Source organism: Mastomys coucha, unplaced genomic scaffold, assembly GCF_008632895.1.
Source record: "Mastomys coucha isolate ucsf_1 unplaced genomic scaffold, UCSF_Mcou_1 pScaffold15, whole genome shotgun sequence".
NCBI classification, from domain to species: domain Eukaryota; kingdom Metazoa; phylum Chordata; class Mammalia; order Rodentia; family Muridae; genus Mastomys; species Mastomys coucha.
Genome location: NW_022196897.1, coordinates 10500227 through 10528051, shown reverse-complemented (window position 1 = coordinate 10528051; position 27825 = coordinate 10500227). Strand labels below are relative to the sequence as shown.

At 38.1% G+C, this 27825-nt stretch overlaps 1 protein-coding gene across 11 annotated transcripts in view; it reads left to right on the top strand.

Annotated features, from left to right (window-relative positions):
- The window catches only part of Abi1 (abl interactor 1), a 106357-nt gene that overhangs the window by 62593 nt on the left and 15939 nt on the right, over nucleotides 1-27825 (top strand). For 6 of the 11 annotated variants that reach the window (XM_031369174.1, XM_031369173.1, XM_031369163.1 and 3 more), the window contains exons 3-7: nucleotides 11880-12056; nucleotides 19806-19820; nucleotides 20539-20639; nucleotides 22183-22323; nucleotides 26135-26235. In XM_031369174.1, the coding sequence (XP_031225034.1) occupies nucleotides 11880-12056; nucleotides 19806-19820; nucleotides 20539-20639; nucleotides 22183-22323; nucleotides 26135-26235 (535 nt within the window). The remainder of the gene's footprint in view (nucleotides 1-11879; nucleotides 12057-19805; nucleotides 19821-20538; nucleotides 20640-22182; nucleotides 22324-26134; nucleotides 26236-27825) is intronic. The other 5 variants (XM_031369172.1, XM_031369169.1, XM_031369165.1 and 2 more) reach the window with 1 other exon arrangement.

Sequence of the window (27825 nt, the reverse complement as noted above, 5' to 3'; positions counted from 1 at the left end):
AACTCAGAAATCCGCCTGCCTCTGCCTCCCAAGTGCTGGGATTAAAGGTGTGCACCACCACCGCCCTGGCCCTGAAATGAGATTTCTTTTGTGCAATGTTTTGATGCTGCTCCAGAAAGATTTTTAGTGTGGTTCTGGGATTAACTGCCTGACTCTCATACTAGGCTAGTGTTCTGCCATTGAGCTGTTCCCAGTTTTTCTTTAGAACCTTAACCATTCTAGTCCTTGTTCTTTGTGTCATGTACTTGCAATTAAAGTACTTTAAAAATTTTCTTGATACCTTCAAAAGACTAATGCTGGTTAAAATTATAATAAACATCTGTTAATTCATCAGCTAAACTACAGACAGAACATGACCCATTCAGTTTCTTCTATCTGAGCACTCCCCTCCATACCTGAAGGGCTTGTCCATCATTCCCTAGGCCAGTAGTTCTCAGCTTTCGTAATGCTATGCCCTTTTAATACAGTTCCTCATGTTGTGGTGACCCCCAACCATAAAATTATTTTGTTGCTACTTTGTAACTAATTTATCTACTGTTATGAATCATAGTGTAAATATCTGATATTCAGGATATTCAATATGCAATCCTGTGGTGGTCATGACCTATAGGTTCAGAATTGGTGCTTTGGCCTTCTAGTTTTGTTATCATATATATGTCTGTCCCTACATGGAAGTCGTTGTCCTGAAGGAAACTGGCTAGACCTGTATTCCTAAGCCATTACTGCTTAATACTTCTTTGTTTTGGGAAGCTATATGTGTCTGGTATGGCTTGCATTTTAAAAACTCAACATTGGGCCTGGTGGGATGGATCAGCAGATAAAGTAGGCTTTTGCTTGATGCCCTTAGTGTTTGATCCCTGGGGTCCACATGGTGGAAGGAGAGAACTACCTTTTTGTTATTGTTTTGTTTCAGGATTTCACTCCTAGAACTTGCTATGTAAACCAGGCTCTCCTGGAATTCAGGAGATTCACCTGCTTTTCTAAAGGCATCCATCATCATATCTAGGGAGAACCAACCTTTCAAAGTTGTCCTCTGACCTCCACACATGGGTTGAGTGCTTGTGCAGGCACACACACACACACACACACACACACACACACACCATTTTAAAGATTTCAGCATTGTCTTTTCTAAGATTTATCTTCTTTTGCATTTTTTGTTGTTGTTAATGTATAATGGTAGAAGTATAAGTATGCCTTTCTTTGTATTTATATTTATGGATTTGGAGTTTTTCCCTGTATGAAGGGGTAGAGATACATTCTTAGTTTCTCTTATGTAGTAAACTAGTGTTTCACTTGAATATTGTTTCCCCCACTATACCACCACTCTAAGATAACAAGTTTGCTTTTAAGCCTAAGTTTGTTTCTAATTTTTGAATCGGTCCATTTACTTAATTTTGTATGACAACAATACTGTCTTAGTAAGACTTCATAATGAATCTCAAGCAAGTTTTTTTTTTAAAGATTTATTTTTATGATTTTTATCATGTGTAGGTTTGTTCATCTACGTGTATGTCTATATACATGAGTGCAGGTGCCCGTGAAAATGGGAGGCTTTGGAACTGTAGATGGGTATGAGCCACCCAACAGGGGTGCAGGTAACTGAACTTGGGTCTTCTGGAAGAGCAGCAGTGCTCGTAATTGCTGAGCCAACTCTATAGTCCCACAAATAATTTTTAAAACCATGTTGTTTTCCCTTTGTGTTCTTCCATATACTCCTTGAACCATGAAAAACTTGGGATTTTTATTCTAATGCATTCAGCTTGTAGATCAATTTAGGAAGATTTGTCATCAATTTTACATTGGTATGAAAGCAGGTCAATGAAAGATATATTTGCCAGTGTGTAAGTAAAGTAAAATTGTGTTGTATCTAGCTCTGAAGGTCACATAATCTTCTTTAAATTTCTTTTGAACTCTTTATTTAGCTGCTTTCAAATTTCCTTCATTATCACTATAAGTAAAGCATAAAGGAAAGAAGTTTATGTTTATGTTAGGGCATTCTAACAATTTTTTATGAGTAGAATATTTACTTTTTATTTAAAATTCTGTATGTATGGGAATTTTGCCTGCATGTATGTCTGTGTATCATGTTTATGCTTGGTGCCCATAAAGGCCCGAAGAGGGGGTCAGAGTGTGGATGCTAGCAATCAAACCTTTCTCCAGAGAGCCATTTTCCAAAACTTTTTAAAGTAATTTGCTTACTTTATACTCATTGCATTTTCAACCTGACAGAACCTTAATGCTTATTTTTTTTTAAGATTTTATTTATTTTACATATGTAAGTACACTGAGGCTGTCTTCAGACACCCCAGAAGAAGGCATCAAATCTCATTACAGATGGTTGTGAGCCACCATGTGGTTGCTGAGATTTGAACTCAGGACCTTCGGAAGAGCAGTCAGTGCTCTTAACTGCTGAGCCATCTCTCCAGCCCACCTTAATGCTTATTAAACTTGCTCTGCGGAGCTGTCCAAAGTTGCTAGTGGCAAAACTGAGGTTTGAACATGATTTACATTACTTTAGAATATATCATGTTATATGTTTACACCTTAACATTTTTAAAATGCTCTATTTACTTATTCACTTACTATTTACTTATTTTTGTGAGACAGACTTTCATCATGTAGACCATACCCAGCATAAAATATTAGTCTTGGGATGTAGAAGAGATAGTTTGGTAAATGAGATTTATATGTGATACATGTTTTAGCAGGGAGGTTGTTGAAATAGTCTATGTAGACCTGGTTAGTCTGGAACTGTGTCGACTGTTAGCCTCCAACTCACATAGATTCACCTGTCTCTGTTTCCTATGTCCTGGGATTAAAGTACTCAGGACACTGCCACATCTGGACAGATTTCAAAGCATTGCTATAGATTCTGCTCACTCATCAGAATGGACTGGTGTGGACACATGTATGGCTCAGACACCAAATCAAAGGCCTTGCACATGCTGCCACCACTACTTAACTCCATTTTCAGTCCTATCAAAATGGACTTAATGGTGTAAAAACTGTATATATAACATTTTATAACAAGGAGGAGAGTTACGTCTTATTGTTTTGAGCCCCTTTTCTGTTAGGACAAGATGTGCATTTCTGGACAGAGTATGATTTGGATTCTTGTGATTTAGAGTCATGGTAGTAGGCAGGAGTAGAACTTTGAAAAAGAAAATTTCAAGTAATTTAAAATAGTATTTTGAATACTTGTACAGTGTGTAAGGGGTAGGAGAATGAGCAGAAGCTGACTTTCAGGAGCAAACTGTGGAAACAGGAAAGGCAGCTAAGCCCTTTTGAACTTCTGTTTCCCTTGAAGACTGGGACCACGTGGGATGTTCTATTAATAGAGCTAAGAAACAGACATTAAGTTTTCAGCTTGTTTTCTTTCTGGGTGACTACTTTGGTGGGAGGTAGATAAAATTCATATGCTTATGTTATAAAGAATAGATTGGGCCAGATTGCATTCCCATGGACCAACTAGAAGACTAATGTAGCAGCTGATGTGAGACACATGTGACTTAGGATTGAAGTGTTGGAAATAGAAGGAAGCATATTTTTGATATTTTTAAAGGTAAGTATGACAAGATTTAGCAATAACAAATAGAAGTAAAAAGTATCAGTACTGTAAGATGACCTTGCAAAGGAGATAGAGTAAGTATGCATGGGAGGTAGGAGTAAGTGAAGGAAGTAGTGTCCCTCACCTCCAAACAAAGTATCCATGCTTCTCCTTTGTGGAGTTACAGATTCCTGAACTTAATTCCATGACAAGTAGAATGTAACTAAAATTAGTGTTTAGCTAAGTGGTGTTGGACCACCTAAAAATGAAGGAGATGAACTGAGGCTGTTAACTCAGTGGTAGAACACTTACCCAGCACTTAAGAGGGTAGGGGTTCTATCTCTAGTATCACAAAAAAGCCAGTTTAGAGCTGGGCAGTGGTGGCGTACACCTTTAGTTCCGGCACTTGGAAGGCAGAGGCAGGCAGATCTCCTGAGTTCAAGGCCAGCCTGGTCTACAGAGTGAGTTCCGGGACAGCCAAGGTTTCACAGAGAAACCCTGTCTCTAAAAGAAGGAAAAAAGAAAGAAAGCTAGAGGCATTCTAAGAATACAGCTCTACATTTTATAACATCAGTATCTGTATTAGATAGTTTTCAAAATTACTGAAGGAATACTGTCAAAGGGTGTGAATCATTTCCACCACAAAGCCATCTTTTAAATATTAATTTTATTTACATTTATTATGTATCTATTATGTATATATGTTGTCTGTATGCATGTGTTCAGAGTTTAGAGTAGGGTGTTAGAGTCTCTGGAGCTGGAATTAAAGGGATTAGTGAGCTGTTTGATGTGGATAGTAGGAGCCAAACTTGGGCCCTCTATTAGAGCAACAATTGAGCCATCTCTATGACCTTCTTCTCTTCTTTGGGGTCAGGGTGCGGGTGAGGCAAAAAAACTATTAAAACAAACAAAACCCCCCTCAAGCAACTGTGAAGTGTTTAAAGATTTTGCCCTTCCATGTAGACTAACAAGGTAGTCCTCTACAGTTTTGTAGATGTTGATAGGAGACACTGGACTTTTTTTTAATTGGATATTTTCTTTATTTACATTTCAAATGTTATCTCCTTTCCCGATTTCCCCCTCTCTTGGAAACACCTATCTCATCCTTCCTCCCCCTACTTCTATGAGGGTGTTCTTCCACCCACTCCCACCTCCCTGCCCGCAATTCCCCCACACTGGGGCATTTGTCGAGCCTTCATAGGACCAAGGACCTCTCCTTTCATTGGTGTGTGCCAAGGCTATCCTCTGTTATATATGCAGCTGGAACCATGTGTACTCCTTTGTTGATGGCTTAGTCTCTGAGAGTTCTGGGGGGGTCTAGTTGGTTGATATTGTTCTAAGGGCCAAAGACACTTCTTCACTCCGGAGACATGAGATAACAGAATGTTAGCATTTATGCCCTTAGTTCTATGGAAGTCTAAATTCAGGTTGTCTGAGGGTTTTGCAGAAAAAGCACAGTTCCTGGATGAGCCATCTCACCCACCTTCATCTTCAGTGATTTAGGTTAGCTTGTTCAGGATTGTCATCTCTATGCTTGGGAACTCAGACTGTTAGAATGAGAATTGAGCTCTGCCTTTGCCTTGACCTTTGCCCTGGAGAGAGATGACATCTTCATTATACTGGATGATAAAACAAGCCCTCTTAGATCTTAAGTGGGATATATTATTTCTAGACCTCAGGACTATTTCCAGTACAACTGTACTTTAACAAGAAAATATGGAGCAAAGAGTCAGTTCCTGTCTCACAAGATGGATAAAAGCATACAGATCTAAGTAGATCTGAGTGCATCTTATAATCTACCTTTGCAATATACTTTCCTGGGTTCTGGCAAAAATTCCCATGATTGCACAACTTGGTGGTCACTGAACACCCTGACAGAGGCAGCACAGATCTCTCTCTTTTTTTGACTTAGAAGACATTAAATTGAGGTTATTTCCTATAGAATTAAGAACCAGATAGCTGACTAAATTAGAGAGCCAGGTGGTTTCTCACTTCTTGTACCAAGTTTCTATTTGGCCTAAGGCATGAATGTAGCTATTGCAGGATACATTGTGCACATACATATGGCCTTGTCTTGCTGAAGGAATTGCTATTTTGTCATCTATAACAATCTAAACCACTGACTGAGTTGAACTGACACAAATGGCCCTAGGGCCAAGGTGGTTGTCAGTGATTGCTTTAGCTAGTCAGGGACAAATTGCAAATCTAATTAGATGACTTCCAGTGTAGGAATAATTACCTGAGAACATAGTTTAATTAACTTATTAGTTTTCCTGTGGGATCCCTCCACTCCCTTAAGGACGGATCCTTAAAACACTTGAACGTCTCTTATGACCATCTCTAATTACAAGTCACAACATTCATACTTGATTTCTACACAAAAAATACTGGGGCTGCCCTATTTCTTTAGAGTTGGTGCTTCCTAAACAACACCCTGTTTAGAATCCCCATTGCCCACACCAACTACTAAAGTTGGGGAGCACTTGATGACAGTTTCTCTAGTATGGCATTCGGTTAGCCGTAGGCTTCTCACTTCAGTTCACGTAATTAGTACCTTTTTTTGGAGAGTGTACCTGAAGGTGGGCAGAACAATCTGTTCTGTTTTATCTGTGTCACCAGCCAGGTGGCATTCATTTGTCCTTTGGAGTGATTGAATGATAGATGTAGGAATGGGGATAGAACAAATACCTGGAGAACTTTGAGCATCCCCTTGTTCCCAAGAGGCCATTGAACAAGGTTAAGGAATATGGTTGTCAGAGCTGTCTGGGAGGGCTTGGACAGGTCCTGCCAAGTCAGTTGAATTTAGAATGTTTTCATGGTTTGTAGTGATTGTACTAGAGGATTTTCTTTTGGGAAGAAAGTGCCAGTGTGATCTGGAAAACAGATATCTTCTTCCCCAGGCTTCCCCCCCCCCCCCCCCCCCCCCCCCCCCGGTCATCTTCTGAGATGCTTTTCTTTCATAGATGCCAGGATTGTTGACTTGACTTCATTGTCTGAAAATCAGTGTATTACAGTTCAGTATTTAAGATCTATTTATTGTCTGGATTGGTCAGGTGTACGAGGAAAAAGGACATTTTAATTAAACTTTTTATGCCTCTTTTGTTGCTCAGTTATGGGTTAAGGACTTAGATTTTGTTTTTGTTTGTTTGTTGAGACTGGGTGTCATATAGTCCAGGGTGGTCTCATTCCTTATATAGCCAAAGAGGGCTTTGAACTTCTCATGTTCTTGTCTCTACCTCCTTGAATGTACATGCTAGGCAAGCACTCTGCCAACCAAGCTATATAATGTGAAACCTCAGTCCTTTCAGTATTTTAAGTTGTCTATTTGGGGGAGGAGGTAAGTTGAGGACACTTTTATTAGAGTTTAAAGGAAAAATCCTAGGGCAAACAAGCTCTAAATCTCGAAGCCGCCCAGAGCAGTAGAATGGAGAAGAGAAGCAGAGAAAAGCAAGCAGCTTGAGTTGGTGTACAGGTCAGCCATATGGCAGGAGGCAACTACACAGCTTAACAGGGCCTTTAGAGAAACCATAGGGAAGCCCATGGTGTTAGGGAAAGCACACTTAGAACAGAGTCAGAGAGAAGAAAAGGTAACTCAGAAAAGCTTGCAGACTTTTGAAGCAAAGTGTCTGGGCTCTGTGAGAGACTGTCATGTGTTGCTCTTTGAGAGCTGCTCCAGCATTTAGCTATATAAGATGCTTGTGGGTGGAGACTATATAGCGAGGTATCAGTACTTCAGCTAACGCCTGTGGTTGCTCAGGTGGTTCTGTTGGAATAACCAATACAAAAGAGTCATCAAGGGTGAAGACCACTAAAACTAGAAGAAAGAGATCAGATCCCAGGTTCTATGGAGCCAGTTTGCTGCTAGCATGTAAAATGACTCTCTCCAAGACTCGACAGTTCTGGGAAGAGGTGGTATGGTAGCCTCTGTGTTAGGAATGAAATCAAGGGACTGGAGGGATAGCTCAGTGGTTAAGAGCACTGGCTGCTCTTCCAGATGTCCTGAGTTCAGTTCCTAGCACAGAGATCCACCTGCTTCTGTCTCAGGAGAGCCGGGTATGCCACTACCACCTGGAGATCTTTTCAACATAGGATATTTAGTATTTGTCAGTATTAATATCAGGGAGCTATATAAATCCAAATAAGAAGCTGCTAAGTAGGGGTTGCTCTTGCCAGAAGAATTGCGGAGTAATATGTATGCAGAGAGACTTGTATTCAAAGGGGTCATAATCATTTGAAACCTTAAAGCCTCTAGCCCATTTCTACAAGGGCTTTGCTTTCTGGCTATAGCCTCTTCTAGAATTTATGAATGTTCACAATATAGGAATGTATAATATGGACAACAGTTGTGTGTACTTAGCAGTGAAGATCACAGTGGCAGTACATTAAATGGCTTCCCTTCCCTACTGAGAACTCCACTCAAAAAGTAGGGATCTGATCCCTCTGAAGGAGTTGCTTTTCTACTTCCAGTAGTGTCATACAGTTTCGAACTGGCCCCTAAAATAATTTACACATCTTTGAAGTAACATCTCTAATTAACTTTCTCTTTAATATGGCTCATTGGGAGTTATAGAGATTGGTAGAGTTATTGGGGTGAGGACAATATTGGGAGAGAAGAGCTTTGTACCTGTTCACAGAAAACATTTTCTTTTTGTTTTGAGTGGTGTGGTGGCTTCATGCTGATTAATGGAAACTGTTCTTTGTACTGTGGGAAGACCCAAGTCAACAGTGATAGTGTGCTACATTTTGGCAGAGGGACTAAGGTTTTGGTCCCTTTCATTGACCAGGGCTCAATCTATATATATAGCAAGTAGTCCATGTTTTTAGGAGTCTACCTTAATGTGGCCTATTGCTCCATTGACAAGGTAGCATCTCTGAATTCTCCATAAAGCCAGGCTTGGTGGCTAGTGTTTGTAATCCCAACAATCAGGAGTCTGTGAAAGTAGGGTTGCTATAAGTTTGAGGCCAGTGTGGGTTGTAGTATGATACCCCTCCTTTAAAAGACAGAACGGGAAATTTTTTGTTTTTTGTTTTTAAGTAGATTTAGAGCTGACATTAAGAGTTTTCTAGTTCTTTGACCTAGTTTCTTAGGTTCCAGTTATGTTCATTAGCATTTTGATACCTGCCTGTAGCTATAAAAGTCCATATGCAGAGGGTTTTTGTCAAGGACATTTCTTCCAGTGGAACTTCTCACAGGATAGCCTTTTGTAAAAACATACCTTGATGTGCCTTATCACATCTCCAAAGGACTGAATGTTAACAAAGTAGACTGGGAGGGTCTGAGAAACAGCACAGTACTGCCGTTCTTTTCTTTCTTTTGTTTAAACCAATTTTTATGTGTATGGCTGTTTTGCCTGCATGTATATCTGTGTACCTTGAGCATGCCTCATGAGGTATGAAGAGGTCAGAAGTAGTAGTCCCCCGGGACTGGAATTACAGACAGCTGTGAGCTGCCATGTAGGTGCTGGGAATTGAAGCTGAGTCCTCTAGAATAGCAGCCAGTGCTCTTAATTGCTGAGCCTTCTCACTTGCCCTTCTCCCCACCTATTTTTTTTTTAAGTATGTGTATGATTGTTTTGTCTTCATGTATCTATGTACATCACATATATGCCTAATGTCCATTAAAGGTCAGAAGAAGGCATCAGATCCCTCCAGAACTGGAGTTATAGGTAGTTATAAGCAGTGAGTGCTGGGAATGTGGAACTTAGGCCATCTCTGCAAGCTTATCTACCAAGCCATCTCTCCAGCCCAGTTGTCACTATTCCTTAACAAGCATTTTTTACCTGTCACTATTTACCCTGTCACCTTCAACAACTTAGCCAAAGATTTGCTTTGTTCTAACCATAGTAAGTACAAAATTTGCTCCTTTTACATTCAGTGTACACACGTCTCTTAAATATTATTTGAAAATATTTAGAACCTTATGTGCTCATATTCCACCAGTTAAATCTTAATTCTAGTTGTTCATGAGGCAGACTTGTTGAGGCTTCCATCTGGTAAAGTTGAAAATATCTAGGGAATTATTGAGGCTCGAAGGTACCCATCTTGACACTGTCTTAATTTTAATAAATAATAAATTAGAGGATTATTAGCAGTTCTCAGGAGTTCTTTTTCATTCCTTTCAGTCAGCTTCTTCCATCCCAGAAGCTCTTCTTTGCCAGTATGTTTCATTCTTACCCTGACTCAAATTGGAAGGATCAGAGCTTTTCCCTTTGCAAGGTTAATTTAACTTTGGCTCTTGGTTCTGTTGAAAGATAAGAGAGAGACTCTAGGCCAAAGAAAATATCACTGAGCAACTACAAGAACCAGTGTGCTGGGCAGAGCGTGGTGGCACACAGTCTTCTTTACTCCCAGCACTCTGAGGCAAAAGCAGGTGAATTTCTTGAGTTTGAGACCAGCCTGGTCTTCAAAGAGTTTAAGGATAGCAAAACTACATAGGGAAACCCCATCTGAAAGAAAGAAAAGAAAAACAAAACAAAACCCCCAAAACTAAAACAGCCCCCCACCCCCAACCTAGCATTCAGTATTTGTTCAGGTAACTGAGTCTGCTTGCATTAAGGTGCTACAAAGAGGGCATTGTCTGCACACAAAGCTGGACACATTACAGGAGACTCCTACTTTAGGGAGCTAGATCTTTTAGAATGGCTGATGAACCTTCCTTACCTTTGTTCCTTGGTGTTTACATTATCTTATACCTAATATTGACGATTATACACAATTACTGATCACGCCATTTGGTATAAATTTGTCTTTGCTTCCTCATTAAAAGGAGAAAGTTTTAAACTCTTGAGCAAGTATATATTATATGAAGATAATGAGTTGTGGGCCAGTCAGGCTGGTATATGCCTTTAATCCCAGCACCCAGGAGGCAGGGTAGAGGCAGGTGAATCTTTGTGAATTTTGAGGCCAGCCTGGTCTGTATAGGAAGCTCAGCTGGCTACATAGTGAGACACTGTCTCAAATGAAAAACAAAACAAAGATTAAAAAGAAGAGAATACTTGTGCTTCTAGTTAGGAATCAAACCCAGGGCTGTATGCTGTACAACCTGTAACCTGTATCCTGTATGCTGGCAACCACTGAGCCCTTCCTAGGCTGCTATCCCTTGGTGAATTTTGATGACTAAATGCAAGTTTTAAATGAATTTCTATTTGCTAAGGTGGAACTCTGGGCTTTCTACATATATGCTATCAAGTGAGTTATATCCTCAGCCCTTCCTCCTCAAATGTTTTATTTTAAAGGTTTGTTTTTATTTTTTTTTCTACAACTACAGTTATTTAAATATTTATTTCTTCTATGTAAGTGCGTGGGTTCATGTGCCAAGGTGAGAGGGTAGAGATTGTCTTTGTTTTCTTTTTTTTTTTCTTATTTTTTTTTTTTTTGGTTTTTCGAGACAGGGTTTCTCTGTGTAGCCCTGGCTGTCCTGGAACTCACTCTGTAGACCAGGCTGGCCTCGAACTCAGAAATCCACCTGCCTCTGCCTCCCAAGTGCTGGGATTAAAGGTGTGCGCCACCACCGCCTGGCTGTCTTCATTTTCTTATTTATATTTATTTGGCATTGTGCCTACATGTATGTCTGTGTAAGGGAGTCAGATCCACTGGAACTTGAGTTACACGACAGTTATGAGCTGTTACATGGATTCTGGGAATTGAACCCAGGTCCTCTGGAAGAGCAGCCAATGCTCTTAACCATTGAACCATCTCTCTAGCCCCAAATGCTGTATTTTAAAAACAATTTCATAGGCTCTTACTGGGCAAGCTGAACAGACAGATATATAAGAGGCTTGCTGATAACTATAAACTTTGAGCTTATAGTTTTTCCCTTTAATGGTGTCTGCCTTGTGCAATTCTTTCTGCCTTCAGTAATTTCCATATTTGCCTCTTATCCTCTTAGTTTTCTTTTAAATCTGTCAATCTGTAAAGACTTTAAGTGAAATGTTTTCAATCTGCTTGAACTGCACCCATTTATAGTAATTCAAATAATCTGAGTGTGTCAGCACAGCACTTATCTCATTGCAATGTAATCACTGTTGTTGTTGTTGTTGTTGTTGTTGTTATTTGTGTCTTTAATAAAGTAAAAGTGACTGAGCAGGCCTCCTCTCCTTCCACATATCCCAGATGCCTAGGAAACAGTTTTTTCCCTCTAACAGTTGCTTTAGAAACGCTATTAAGTATTAACTTTGATTTGAGCCTTAAGGAAATTAATTTACCTAATACATACTCATTGGAAAATAGGTATAAGATACAGTCCCATGGTCCAGTACATATGGACAGCGTCTACATTATCTACTATACCAAATAATATTTTCTTGCTCTATTTAAATTTAAAATATAGACTGTGGATATTCATAAAGAAAAAGTGGCTCGAAGAGAGATTGGTATTTTGACAACAAATAAGAATACATCAAGAACTCACAAAATAATCGCACCCGCAAACATGGAGCGTCCTGTCAGGTATATTCGGAAACCTATTGACTACACAGTTCTGGATGATGTGGGCCATGGAGTGAAGGTAAGCATTCTGTATTACATAATGTGAATTATTTTGAATAGAAATTGTGGTAGGAGTTTCTTACTTGATAGATTCCTTTTAGCTAGCAAGTAGTATATTTTTTATAGAATATTTATGTATTTTAAAGATATAAGTGTATGAATGTTGCCTGTGTGTGTGTGTGTGTGTGTGTGTGTGTGTGTGTGTGTGTGTGTGTGTGTACTAAATGCATGTCTGGTTCTTTTAGGGGTCTGAAGAGGGTGCTGTATCTTCTAGATCCTCTGGAAATGAGTTATGGGTAATTGTGAGCTATTATGTGGATGCTGGAAAAGTAAACTTGGATCCTCTGCAAGAACAACAAGTGCTCTTAACTGTTGAGCCATCTCTCCAGCCCTCTAGAATATTCATTTAATGAGCTACATGTTTGACTAAGTTTGGAGCAGAATTTTATCCATGGAGTAGGCATTATTCAGAAAAATTTAAAAACCTGAAAAGGCTGGCCTGCCAAGATGGCTTAGCAGGTAAAAGGCACTTGCCACCAAACCCTTTGACCTGAGTTCTAGTCTTAGAACCTACATGGTGGAAGGAGAAAATAGACTCCTGAATGTTGTCCCTTGATCTCCTTGTTCACACATAATGCCCTGTTGCTTGTACCATAAATAACAATAACAACAACAACAACTACCCAAACAAATAAAAACACAACTTGAAAAAGCCATTTAGTAAGTAAGCCATTTAAATCATAGATTATGATTAGTTTAAAAAATAAATTGTATATAATTTGGCCTTTTATTCCTAAATATTTGTGTACCTGTGTATTATGGGAATGAAATTCAGCAATTTACATTTTTTAAATAGAAAAATTATATAGAATTCCGTTTTGCATATATCTGCCACAACCTATAGATTTGTAGAATATTTGTTGCCTATGCCCAAGCTTGGCATAATTATATGTTCTTGAAATTTGTAGTTTTTTATATTTCTGTGTCTTTGCAAACATCTGGAATAGCGCAAGTTCCTTAGCCTGCTCTGCACAGGATAAACTTATGCTTTGAAATGTGGTAGTAATCTTTTTCCCAGAAGACTGTTTGATTTTGTTTGTATCCAAAATATCTCATAATGTCTTTTAGGTTTTAAGAATTATTTTTATGTATATGAGTATTTTGCCTGCTTGCATGTCTGTGCACCGCTTGAGTGCCTGGTGCCTGTGGAAGCCAGAAGTGGTGTCTCATCCCGTGGAGTTGGGGTCACAGGCAGTTCCAGCTGCCATGTTGATGCTGGGAATTAAATCTGAGTGCTCTCAGAGAGCAGCCCATCATCCTGTTTTTAAAAAAGAAGTCAGCCAGAGTCTGGAAACTTTATAGCTGGTGGATAGGACTGGGTATGGCATTGCTAGAGGTGTTGCTTTCTGAATATTCTGGAATGTCTCGTCAAGAGAGGAACATTAACTTTTACTGTACTCTTCCTATGATTTCTGGAGTGTTCTATTAGCTTTCATGCTTGGCAGTTGAAGTTGAAACACGTGGCAAATGTAGCAGAGACTACTTGTTTCTTGTATTTTATCAAGGATATGTCTAGCATTGTTTAAGAGCTTAAGTTCAGTTTTATTTTAGAATATTTTAGAATAGTAATATGTAAGGTTGTATTATTGCCTGTTTTGGGATTTTAAAAATATGCACAACAAGAAGATATATATGTGTCTGTTATTTGGGGAAAATCATCACCCCCCATCCCACCCCTCCTGCTGCATCTTAATTTTCTTCCTACTAAAACAATATCTTAACAGTTCAATAAAGAAGAATTTCTGAGCCAGATGTGAGGGAAATTCTAACACTATAGAGTCTGAGGCAAAATAAGAAGTTTGAGGCCAGCTTGGACTACTTAGTGAGGCTCTGTCTTAACACAGCTTTTTCACAAAACTTATCCATTATCTCAAAAACAAATATCTTGAATTATTTCTTCTCTTCACTCATGGTTGTATGCTTTAAGACACCATGTTTGGGAGTGTTTGAGGTTTGATCTATTTTATGTACCCCCCATAAGTGCTAAGATTAAAGGCTTGGGTTCAAATTCTAAAAGGAAGTTTAATAAGAAAATGCAGCTCTGTATAATCTAAGTAGGAAGCATCAACACAACCTACTAGATGCTGAAAGTATATGGATGAGAACTTAGGTAGTTTTCTTTTTAATTACTGAAAAAAAAAACAAAAAACCACACCTCTTTTTAAAACAGTGCTTATGGTAAGGTACATATCACCCCTAAATTTTACTAATTACTTTTAAGTGTATACTTCTGGAATATATTCACATTACTTTGGTTACTGTTTTTAAGTGTTTTGACTAAGATTTAAAAGAGTGGGTGGCCGGTGAGAATGAGTGGTATACTTTAGAAATTGGTAGAGTGCTTGCTTAGTATGACCATGACCCTGGATTTGATTCCAAGTACCACAGTGGTGGTACACGTTGTAGTCCTTGCACTCAAATGGTTAGGCAGGAGCATAGGAAACTCAAGATCATCCTTGCTTACTTAGAGAATTTGAGGTTAGTTTGACATCCAGGAAACTAGTATGAAGCTGATGTGTGTATAATGTATCTGTATGTATACAAAATACATAATACACAATTACTTTGTTCCTGGTCTTATTACTGGCTCCTTTTTGGGAGTGGATGTGGGAGGAGTTTACAACTTCTGTAAAAACTTTCATTCTCTTATGGTTTTTTTTCTATATGATTATAGAGATGTAAGAATTAAGAAATAATACCAGAGCTGGGTGTGGCAGGTGCATCTCAGAATCCAAGGCTAGCCTGTTCTAGTGAGTGAGTTTTGCCTTAGCCAGAGTTATATAGAGAGACCCTATCTCAAAAGAAATACGACTTGTTCTAGGAGGCAGAAGGAACAGAACGACTACAGCTTAAAGGGCAACCTGTTCTGCACAGTGTACTGCAGGTCACCTGGGCTGGACACTGAGACCCAACAAAACACCCAGCCAACCAGCTTTCCTGCTCCTTAAAAAGCCGTAGAAATCTGGGCATTCATTAATGATTAATTATGCACTGGCTGAAATTATGGGGCAGAAAATTAAGTTTATTTTAAAATGTGCATTTTCAATATAGGCAAACCCCATTAGTGCCTGGAATTATTATATTTTTGGTCTTTGGCTTATATTTGTATTTAAAAATTTAATTTCCTTCCTCCCTCCTTCCCTCCCTCCCTTCTTTTCTTTCTTTCCTTCTTTCTTTCTTTCTTTCTTTCTTTCTTCCTTCCTTCCTTCCTTCCTTCCTTCCTTCCTTCCTTCCTTCCTTCCTTCCTTCCTTTCTTTCTTTCTTTCTTTCTTTCTTTCTTTTTTTTATGGTTTTTCCAGACAGGGTTTCTCTGTGTAGCCCTGGCTGGCATGGATTTCACTCTGCAGACCAGGTTGGCCTCGAACTCAGAAATCTGCCTGCCTCTGCCTCCCAAGTGCTGGGATTAAAGGCTGGGCTACCACTGCCTGGCCTAGTTTCTTTTTTCTATTAAAAATTTTCTTCATATTAAATTTTCTCCCTTAACTCTTCCTAGATGAAGTTTGATTTCTTAACAGCTTGTTAAATTTGTGCTGTATTAAGGATCAGGACACCTGATGTTTACTCATGTTGTTTTTTGTCATTTAACTTCACTGTTTGGATATTTTTATAATTATACAGAATTTTAAATACCATATTAAAATAAATTAATATTCTTCTTGTATATTTATACCCAAGATTTTTATACTCCTAAGATTAATGATCTATTTTACTTATAAGTTTTAGTATTTTGGTGTTTGTGTATGATATACTTGGTCTTCCTTTAAATAGATTATGCACATTTAAATAGCATTTAAATGAATTTAATACATTTCATGCAGAATACTATGTGGTATCTATATTTTAATAGGAATTTAAAATAAAAAAACAGCATAAAGTCTGGGTAGATTTTAGGGAACAGAATAAAATACTTATAGGAGAAACCTACTATGTAGACTCTATCAGAATATAAACATAAAGAACAACAAAAGATGATGATTTTTATGGGCAGCCACAATGTTTCAAAGTTAGTGGAGGGAAGGAAGCATTGAATACTTAGTGGAGAAATTTACTCTAACCCTAACAGTGAACAGATGATATCTAAATTAGTTTATAACTTACAGAGGAGTGTCTGTTATATATATTTAGCATTTATTTGGAGGTCATGCAGAAGATTAAGGAAGCAAGACAAAGACATTTTATTGGTTAGAATTAGTTGGTGTTGTAAGGTAAAGCCTCTAAGGTGGATTGTTAGTTTCTGGTCAGTTATGGAGTTGAGGTTTAGTTTGTTTTGTAGGAATCTAGAACACCAGGGCTGTCTCAGCTTTAATGGTCTCCCAATTATTGTTCTTAATTTTTTTCAGATGTGCTTATCTTTGTATCTTAGTGTTTTGTCTGTATATGTACCATGTGTGTAGGCCATGTGGGTATGTCAAATGTTTGTACCGTGTTTGTGTGCCACTTGTGTGGTGTACCCTATGTGTACTATATTTGGGTGTGTAGTGAGTTTATGTGTTCCATGTTTACATGTATACCAGATGTGTTTGGTCCCTGTGGAGATCAGAAGACGATAGAGACAGTCTTATTCTGTATGATGGCTGTGACATTTTATATGTGGGTAATGGGACCTGAACTCTGTGGCCTCTGCTAGGGCAAGAGCTCTTAACCATGGGACTGTTTCTCTAGCCCACCCCTTCTGATCACCACCACCACCACCACCACCACCACCACCACCACCATTTTAAAGATTTATTTCTTTATATGAGTAAACTGTAGCACAGCCTTACATAAATATTGTATATGAGTGAGAACTAATCAGTTACTTCAAAGAAAGAATTGACCTCATTGACTTGTGAAGCTTACTGCTAGAAAAATAGAGTAGACTCAAAGAAAATTTTGTTGCCTTTATCTCCATATTCCAGGTAAACGGTGACATTCTCATTCATGAGCATAAATGCTTAGAGGAAAAGAGATCTTTAGAAAATAGTAAAATTCTATTTTGTTTATTTTTAGGGACATTGAAATAGACATTTCATGTAAGTATATCAGTGGCTAAGTGTTATATTTTTGAGTTTTAAGAGGCAGAGATTAATTTTATAGCACCCCTTATTTGGAGCACAGTCACGTACATAAACTTTAGTAGAGGAGGCTGAGCTTGAATAAAGGGGGAAAGTCAGGAAGTTGTGGAGTTGCAGGGTCAGCTAAACTCATTTCCCAGTTAGTTTTATTGTTCTTTAATATGGGAACAGATTACATACAAAGGCTGAGTGGTTTTTCTTATTTTTTGTCTTTGTTTTTTCAGTTGAAAGAAATGAAATGTGAGAGTGTACTTAGAATACTTTTTCGTACAATTAAAACATTATATTATTATGAACATATGGTATGCACATGTATATGGTACATATGTAGTCATCATATACATAGATCACACAGTACACTAGTATGTCTTATCAAGGATTTACTATTAGTTAAATGTAGTACTTCACATCTAGGTGTGGAATGTGGTGATTAGGTAGGGTTCTAGACAGTTCCTAGGTGGCATTGAGAAATACCATTTTAAACAAACAAATACCAAAGTTGTAGCACAGTTGTATAAATGAGATGTCTGAATTCTTCCATAAGGTTTTATTTAATGTTGCCGTTGGGTTCATCTGACAAATGGTAGATAAAGTGTGAGGACAGCAGATGTTAGTGATAGAAATTGAAATCTCCAAACTTTATAGACAAACTTTAGAAGCAGGAATTTTTTTCTTAATGGCCTGGTGTAAGGGATCGGCACCATAGGTTTTGTACATTGTTTTAGGTGTGTTAGCTGGTCATCTCTCACAGAAGTAGCCTTTAAGATCAAAGTAGCTTTTATTTAGAGTTTTCACTGAACTGTTCAATAAAAACATAGCAACATATCTTCCTTATATATAGGAATTGCATAGGCTTGTTGAAGACTTCAGTAGTCTAGAAATGAGAGTTCCTAGACTCTTTATTCATCCTTTAGTTAGAATTTGGCCAACTTACAAGCAGATGATTTCTTTTCTATATTTTTGTTTTTTAAAGGCTATTTTTATTTTTACTCTTTGTCAGTTTTATACATACATGTATATTATCGTATTTATAATACAACACCCATAATTTTGTTTTTGAGATAGGGTTGTATGGGCCAAAAACTGGCCTTGAACTTGCTGTGTGTAGCTGATCATTTGCCCCCACCTCCCAAATTCTGGGTTTTCAGGAGTATGCTGCCATACTTGGGTTATGGGATGCTGAGAGTAAACCTTAGTGTTGATGCACATTGTACAAAGCTCTGCAAACTGAACTGCATTCCCAGGCCTTTCATTTTTAAACACTGAGGTGCAAGGCTGGATCCTTTCCTAAACTTGAAAGCAGCTTGTGAATTTTTTTATTTTTCTGAGAAGGAGTCTTAGTATGTAGTTGTCTTTGGCTTGAAACACTACATAGACTAGGTTGGCCTTAAATGCAGAGATCTGCCTGTTTCCATCTCCCAAGAACTGGAGTTAAATATTCCACACTCAGCTACACCTTAAGCCCTCTTCAAGAGCAGTATGTGTTTTTAATCACTGAGCCATCTTTCCGGCTCAACTTGTGATATCTAACTATATTTATTATTTATCTATTTTATTCTTTGTGGTATTAAGGATTTAATTTAGAGACTTCCTCATATTAAGTTACTTTTATTTTTGGTTTTTTTGAGACAGGATTTCTCTGTATAGCCCTGGCTGTCCTGGAACTCACTCTGTAGACCAGGCTGGCCTCGAACTCAGAAATCCACCTGCCTTTGCCTCCCAAGTGCTGGGGATTAAAGGTGTGTGCCACCACTGCCCGGCAAGGCTCATATTTTTAAGGTATTATACTACCATTAAAGTAATAAATATCGCAGACTTGGGCATTCATTACTTAACAAAGTCTTAGATCTTATATACTGCTATATTAAAAATAGCTCTAGACATGCTGTATTATTGTAGTTTATTTAAATCAAATTAAAAGTTTTTCTTTTTAATAGTGTGTATGTGTGTGTGTGTGTGTATGTGTGTGTGTGTGTGTGTGTGTGTGTGTGTGTGTGTGTGTATGCGAGTGCAGTGTCTGTAGAGGCCAGAAAGGGGCCATTTGATCTTTTTTAACTGATGTTATAGGTGATCATAAGATGCCTGACATGAATGCTGATGCTGTCATCTGCAAAAGCCATTCATACTTTTGGAAGCATCTTTCCAACTCTGCATCATCTCTAATTTAGTTGGATTAGATTCATGGGTTAAATGCTGACCCAAGAAATTTTGAGATTGACTTAATTAATTGATAATTTCCTTACGAATTAACTTCCTTTTAGAAGTACATGTTAGTTAGACCTCGTAACAAAAGCCAGAAGTCCCAGTTGCATGGGAGGCTGAGGCAAGAGAATCAATCATAAACTCAAGGCCTTGTCTGGGTCACAAAGTCAGCTCAAGGCCAGTCTGGGAAACTTCGTGGCTGGTTGTAGCTATTTGGTAGAATGCTTGACCAACATGTGCAGCCCTGAGTTCAGTTCCTAGTACTGAAGGAAAATAAGTGTAATATACAAACATTTATTTCCCTAGTTCCTCTATATAATTGTTAAAATGTATTTGAAATAGAGCTGGATAAAACCTTGTTAACATAAATGTCAACCTGTCCTGTCAGATACAAGTTACCTAGGATTAATTTCTACTTTTCCCCCCTCTTTTTTGTTTTTGCCAACATAAAGTGGCTAAAAGCCAAGGTAAGAGACATTACTTTTCATTAGATCCACAGTACTTCCTCTATGTTGACAGAGGCTGCAGAGCCTCTAAACTTAATGTGGAAACTTATGTTTGTCTGCTTTTCCCCTGTAGGATTTACATAGATAAATATGCTCAAACGTAGATCACATCAGCAGCATTTAGCTTGGCTGTGTTAATATATCCTAGATATATTGACGTTTGCACTTTAGGAACATTAATTGTTCTAACAGGTACTGCTTTTGCTCGTGTATTTTACAGTTGCTTTGCTTCCATTGACTTACAGTTAGGTTTCCCAGACGTCACATGCGATTTTGTTGCTGAATTATTAGGATAAAGATTATAATTGCAATGTGAATTTTAGCAGATTGACAGATTTGTGGTTTGCTTTTATGCACACATAACACATATATAAATGTTTATTCAAACATTTTAATTCTACTTCTTAAATAAGTTTGGTATCAATGAACATGTCTAACAATAAGATATAAAATCTAGTAGTCTCACTTGTATTTTGTATAAATTGATATGAATAGCACAAAATATGATGGGAAGAACTGAGTGCAGGTAGCTTTTGAACTTTTAAAATGTAATACCAAACTCTATTAGAACTGTCTGGGAATCCTTCCTTCACATTCTGACATTAAGAAAAAGACATCATGTTAAAGCATCAAGAGAACAAGTTGATACAGAAATAAAATTTTTCTTTCCACATTTTAGCACGGAAATAACCAGCCTGCAAGAACTGGCACATTGTCGAGAACAAATCCTCCCACGCAGAAACCACCAAGCCCTCCTGTGTCAGGCCGAGGAACTTTGGGGTACAAATTCAGTTGTATTCTACAAGAATTTCTGAGACTTTAGTGCATGTTTTCCTTGTTTTTTGAATTATCTCTGTGGAACTACCCTTTAAATTCATTTATTTTGTGAGTGTGGGGGTGGGGTGGGGTGGGGGAGTGCATGCAAGTATGTTGGGAGGGTTCACCCTCAGGAAAGCTATCCACCTCCTTTAAGACAGGTTGTCTTTTTGGCCTAAAGCTCACCCATGAAGCTAGATTGGGTAGATAGTAAGCGCCAGAGTTGCCTGTTTCCCCTCCTTTTGGAATTATGGCTGCCATCATGCCAAGAATTAATGATCTTTTAGATGTGTATAAATGCATGTCTTTTTTTCTATTTGTACATATACAAATGTAGTGGGCTGGAGAGATGGCTCAGTGGTTAAAAGTACTCACTGCTCTTTCAGAGGTATTGAGTTCAATTCCCAGCAACCACATGGTGGCTCCCAACCATCTAATAGGATGCTATGCCCTTGTCTGGCATTCAGGGGTACATGCAGACAGAGCATTCTTATATTTAAAAACAACAACATTTACATTATATATGTTAATGTAAATCTGCTTTACGTTTTATCTTAAATGGATTAAACAGAGAGATCCTTATAATGCCTCCACTTGTATTTATAGTATTTATGCTGTGGCTCACTGAAGAAGTGGTGTGCTTTGTGAAGTTTAGGTTAGTAGTTTCCATCTTCTGTTTCTCCTATTCCATGGCACCTTATGCTTAGGACTCTGGACTCTGCCTAAGTGGCGCTAACTGCATCAGCTAGTCACAGGCCCGTTTGCAACAGAGTAGCTTTGTGGAAAGCTGGAAAAGGTAGTGGTGACTTCTCACTGTACTAATTGTATAAATATTTTTCAAGGTGTTTCTGAAGGATTAGTTATTCCATTCTTGCTTTTGTGGAGGGTATCAGTCAGCAGCCAGCCATCCCCCCCACCCCCGCCCCCGCCTCTTACCGAAAGGCTTTTGAGTGACTGAATTGAGAATAATGTACATTTTAATATTATAGAGCATTAAGATTATAACCATTATTTTTAGTATGTTAGAACGTTAAATGACCCTTTCCAATAATTTTCCTAATGAAAAGCAACAAATTTGAATTTTTATGTTAAAGCAGCAAAATTTATATGTCACTATTATTACTGTTAAAATGTTTTTGTCATTAAAAAGTGTGCTACAATACACTTTGTGTAGGTCAGAAGAGAATTTTGTGGCCTCGTGTGTGTGTGTGTGTGTGTGTGTGTGTGTGTGTGTGTACCTGCGTATGTGCGTGTGTGTTTTCTCGTGTGCATGCTCAATATTATCCCTCTTCCCTGGTAAATCCATTCTAGGGCTTGAACGAAGGTCTCTAGGCTTAGGTGGCAAGCACCTTTACTCTCTGAGCCTTCTTGCCAGTATTTATTTTTTTAAATTAAAATTAGAAAAAAAAGTTCTGTTATACTTGATTCGGATAGAGATTTTTGCAAATTTGGGGGCAGGGAGTGCTGTTTGTCTGTCTTCATTATCCCTCCTATTCTTCATTGTTAGACGGAATACTCCTTACAAGACCCTAGAGCCTGTTAAGCCTCCAACAGTTCCCAATGACTACATGACTAGTCCTGCGAGGCTTGGAAGCCAGCATAGTCCAGGCAGGACAGCTTCTTTAAATCAGAGACCAAGGACGCATAGGTAAGCCTTCCGTCTGAACTCTAAGCTCTGGAAGTGTGTGTTGCTGATTGCTGAGCAAATATTTCTAAAGATACAGAGTACAAGTTAGGTGTTACTTAATGCTAATGGTGAATAGAAAGGTGAGGGCATCATTCTTCCTATTTCTGATCCCATCAAATTTTAGTTTTTCTTTTGAGGTTTTTTTTTTTTCCATTTGTGTATACTATAAACAGATTATATTTTTTTGACAGTGATACAAGTACATGTTGGGATTGCAACTAAAAAGTGCTTTTTAGAGGCTGAAGATGTAGAAGTTTACATAATGCTTGCCTTAACATATAGGAAGCTCTGGGTTTGACCCCCAGTACCATACAAACCAGGCATAATGGTGCACACATCTATATTATAGCACTTGGGAGACGGACGCAGGAGGATCTGAAGTTCAAGGTTATCCTTAGCTATTTAATGACTTTGAGGCCAGCCTGGCATATATGAGACCCTGTCTCAAAAACAAAACCCAAACCAAAAACAAAAAACTCAAATAAAGCTTAAAATTGTTTTGCTCTCCTAAATTTGCGTATAAGATATTCTTCTGACAATTTGGAACAAAGTATTTTAGTAGTAACCCAGTACTATCACCATCCCCACCCTCCTGACCCAAGACAAGAATGCTTTTTAACACATCTTTAAATATTGTAAGGTAGGGCTACAGTTTGTATAACTTGGTGGTAAGATGTATGCTTAGTATGAATGCAACTTTTGAGTTCATTTACTGGGAACTCCTGCTCATTAAAATGGGCACACAGAAAATGCCCTTAAATGCTCTTAAACAAAGGGTTGAGTGCTGTAGAGTTAGTTACAGAGCACATTGAACTCTAAGAAGTCGGAGGAGAAAACTCTGCTTGTTTCTGAAGATGATTTCAGAACCAAGTTGATAAACAGGGTTGTGTTAACAGTTTTTGAGAAAACAGTTGCCCAGTGCTGAATTACGCAACTTCTTATGTTTGGTTTTGCTGAATTACAAGGTCAAAATGTTTTTTCCTCATACTGGAGGTAGGAATAGTTTAATCTTATTCAACCACTAGTTATTTAGAACGACTGTGTTAAATACTAGTCACAAACTAGTAAGACATAGTTTTGTTGTTGTTTTTTTCTCCAGAAGCTAATTGTATTGAAATACTAATATATTTTTAAAATATATTTCTAGAATGCTACTATGTCAGGATTTTTGGAATTATTTAATCATTGTTGTAAATTTAGCACCATAACATCCATAGACAATTTGTAAATGAGTGAACATATCTATGAATAGCCTAGTAAAATTTTACTTAATAGCACTAGAATTTGAATTTCATATAATTTTCATGTTTTGCAAAATACCATCCTCTTGAATTTTCACTATTAAAAAAAGGTAGTTCATAGGCAAAAATTGGACTGTTGTCCGGTTTTAGCCCACACAGTATAATTTGCCACCTCTTATGCCCATTTTAGATAAAAAGCACCGAAGTCAATAATTACAGAAGATCTTAAGATCTTCTGTAATTAGTGTACAAATATTCCTAAGTTTGACATAAAGCTGAGTAGATTTCCTGACTTGAACGAGTTGATGGTTTCATATATAAGCCAGTTTGTTCTAACAGTGGTCTTTTTATTAAAATGTGATAATCTAATTATAAATTAATCATTGGAGAATAAAATAAAAATCTTACTCAGGCACTATAAATCTTTGTCTTACTGAGTTTGTGGGCATATCCAGCAAACAGTATTGCCTTTAAAACACAGTGTAAGCTAGGCACTTGGAAGGCTGTATCTGGAGGATCCTTTGAGATGAGGAATTTGAAACTCTCCTTTACATACCTGTAAGGGAAGGTATGCTAGACAGCAATTACTCTCAGGTGGAAGGACTTGGCTTGGAGGAAGTTGAATAGTTTCTCAGTAGCAGTGAAACCTAACTACCTTTAAACTGTTTGCTGTTTTGCTCATACTGTTCTCTTGCTGTCGAGAGACACCATGATTGACGCAACTTTTATAAAAGAAAACATTTAATTGGTGCATGCTTCAGAGGTTGAGTCCATTATCATCAGGACGGGAAGCGTGGTGGCATGCAGACATACATGGTACTGGAGAAGTTGTTGAGAGTTCTACAGCCAGATCCACAGCCAGCAGAAAGAGGCTTTTGCAACCTTAGGGTCTACTCTCAGTGAAACACTTCAACAAGGCTACACCTACTCATCCTTCTCAAGTAGTGCTATTTCCCCAAGCATTCAAATACATGACTTTGTGGGGGCTATGGAGGCTATTCTTATTCAAACCATCAGAGTCATTTTCCAGAAAATTCGCCATCACCTATCTTCAATTTGTTTTTATATATTTTATATTTGTTTGTTGGTTTGCTTTTGAGTCAAGGTTTCACTATGTAGCCCTGGCTGGTCTTGAACTTGGGTTTTTTTTTTTTTTTAAAGATTTATTTTATTTATATGAGTACACTGTAGCTGAGTACACTGTAGCTGTCTTCAGACACACCAGAAGAGGGCATCAGATCCAATTATAGATGGTAATGAGCCAACATGTGGTTGCTTGGAATTGAACTCAGAACCTCTGGAAGAACAGTCAGTGCTGTTAACCTCTGAGCCATTTTGGGAACCAGCTGCTTCTGCTTTCTCAATGCTGGGTTTAAAGGTTTGCACCCCTGTGCCAGCTTGTTTCTGTTTTGGAAACATGGCTTTGGTATATATATATATATATAGCTAGACTGATGTAGAGGTTGCCATACTCCTTTGTCAGTCTCCTAAATGCAGGGTTACACTTGTGTGCCACTTTTACTTTTCTTTGAGATAGGTAGAAATTGTTTTTTCTGGTTTTGCCAGTTTTCAAGGATTATGCCCCCCGCCCTCAATGTTTTGTACTTTCTTTTTCCATATTACTTGTTGCACTAACTCTTCAGTCTGTTTTCTCATGTTCTAGTATTTTGTGAGGATATGGTTCCCCGTTCTTTTCTGAGAAAGAAGGAGGTTGTTATAGTTAGGGCTTTATTGCTGTGAACAAACACCATGACCAAGGCAAGTCCTATAAAGGACAACATTTAATTGGGCCTGGCTTACAGGTTCAGAGGTTCAGTCCATTATCATCAAGGTGGGAGCATGGCAGCATCCAAGCAAGAGTGGTGCAGGAGGACCTGAGAGTTCTACAATCATCAGAAGGCTGCTAGCAGAATACTGACTTCCAGACAGCTAGGATAAGGATCTTAAAGCCCATGCCCACAGTGACACACCTACTCCAACAGGGCCACACCTACTAGAACAGGACCACACCCTCTAATTGTGCCACTCCTTGGGCGGAGCATATGTAAACCATCCCCAAGGGGAAAGAAGAGCCTCATTATGTACGCCAGGTGGTTTCAGACTCAAGAACCTCTAGACTTAGCCAGTACTGAAAGTGCAGTGTGCCACCACAACAGGCTGTTTACTGTTAATCACAGCAGGCTTGAAATAGACATTTGTAACTCACTGTACTGTGAGATTTCATTGCTCAAGACATTTCTTAGACTACACCATTTTAAGACAAGGTCCCATTATGTAGTCCTGGTTGGCCTTGAACACACAAAGATCCACCTGTATCTGCCTTCAGAGTGCTGGGAATAAATGTTAGGTGGGGCTCAAAAACCTCTATAGTTACTTGTTTTAAAGTTCTTGAAGAACAGTGTAACAAATATCATTTTAAATAATAGGGTAAAGGTTAACCAAGTTAGTGTTTAGTAGCCCCAGTTTATGATTAAGTTTTTAAAAAAAATCAGCTTGTAAAAATGATTTTCCAATGCTTCTCTTCTTTGCAGTGGAAGTAGTGGAGGAAGCGGAAGCCGAGAGAACAGTGGGAGCAGCAGCATTGGCATTCCTATTGCTGTGCCCACGCCCTCACCACCCACTGCTGGCCCAGGTACGACAGTTAGTACCCTTTACTGTGTGATGTTTGTTATCTTTATTATGGATGCTAAAACAATCTATGCTCATTGGATGAAATTAGTTATTAGATTCTGGCTACTGCTATAATAAGGGCAAATATAAAAAATACAGTATTTTTAGATTAGTTTTCACAAAATTGTTGGGGTTTAACAAACTGTATGCGTGGTACAGAGAAATAATTTTGTTAAGTCAGTTTTGGCCATTTTGTTTTAGTAAATCTTGTCTTTCTAATAGTTTATGATATTTATATATTTCAAAAGCAAACCATATTGCATAATACTTCATTCAGAAGGTCAATATTGCTAAACCAATATATTTGTGCCTTCCTGTTTATGTATGAGATTCACTAAAATATAGTGAAATGCAGCGACTATATGATGAGATTTAAAAATAGGAAAAATTTACTTTACCTTTTTAGAAAGTATGTAAATTTAAGGTATTCTGGGAGAACATTCAGTTAACCCTTTGGAATTTAGTCAGTGAAATGTAGACTTTTTTGAGATAGTTTATTTCAGTGTAGCCCAAGCTATCCAGAAACAAAATGTGTATATTAAAAACACACATTTGAAAGGTAATCATAATGAAAAAATAAATGAGAGGAAAATATCTTAGTATTGTTTATGAAAAATGATCTGGTTATTAAAAACAGGCTCATTTTGTGGATACTGTATTTATAAACTCATTTGAATTTGTTTTATATACGGATGTTTCTTTTTTTTGTCTTCTAATATGTAGTATTTTCCTGCCATTTTGGAATTTTTAGTTCTGTTTTCTTACTCTCTGACCTGAGTCATAAACTATTTTGCTAGAAAACATTGTGTCTGGCTTCCTGGAGCCCTGCTTCTTCCAGTGAGTGTGGCTGGTGAGACTGTATAGGCATTGGGGAACCATTAGATGCATTTTACATATCTGCAATAAACTCCTGCAATAAACAACTTGTAGATTACAAGTTGTTACAGTTACTGGGTTATAGATGGTACCACTAAAAGTTAAAGAATTAAATCTAATTATTTCTAATTTCTTCTGGTGAAGGACCTTTGAACTTACACTAGAAGAACATGGAGAAGGCTCTTAACTACAATACAACATGGTCCTATGTATGATTTATAGCCAACTTAATGGGATTTTTATTTGTAATTTATTTAGATTGATGAAAACTAGCAGTCATTACATCCGGTCAGAGGACTGGGGTGAAGGTGGAGACATGGAGAGGCAAGCATGTGACTGGGCTGCTGTCCTGCATATTCTTTGAAAACTTTTGATGCAGCCTGGGTTTTAAGATAGTTGAGAATGCTATGAGATAATTTTATCAATAGGATGCATTCAGGTTGTCTTCAAGTTGGGAAGGACTAGACTGAATGCTAATGTAAAGAAATCTAAATCCAGGCTGGACGGTGGTGGCATACCCCTTTAATCCCAGCATTCAGGAGGCAGGCGGATCTCTGTGAGTTCAAGGCCAGTCTGGTTGCTGTTACACAGAGAAACTTCTCTTGCCTTCAAATTTACATTCAGTTTAGAAGTAAACAATACTGCCGGGCAGTGGTGGCGCACGCCTTTAATCCCA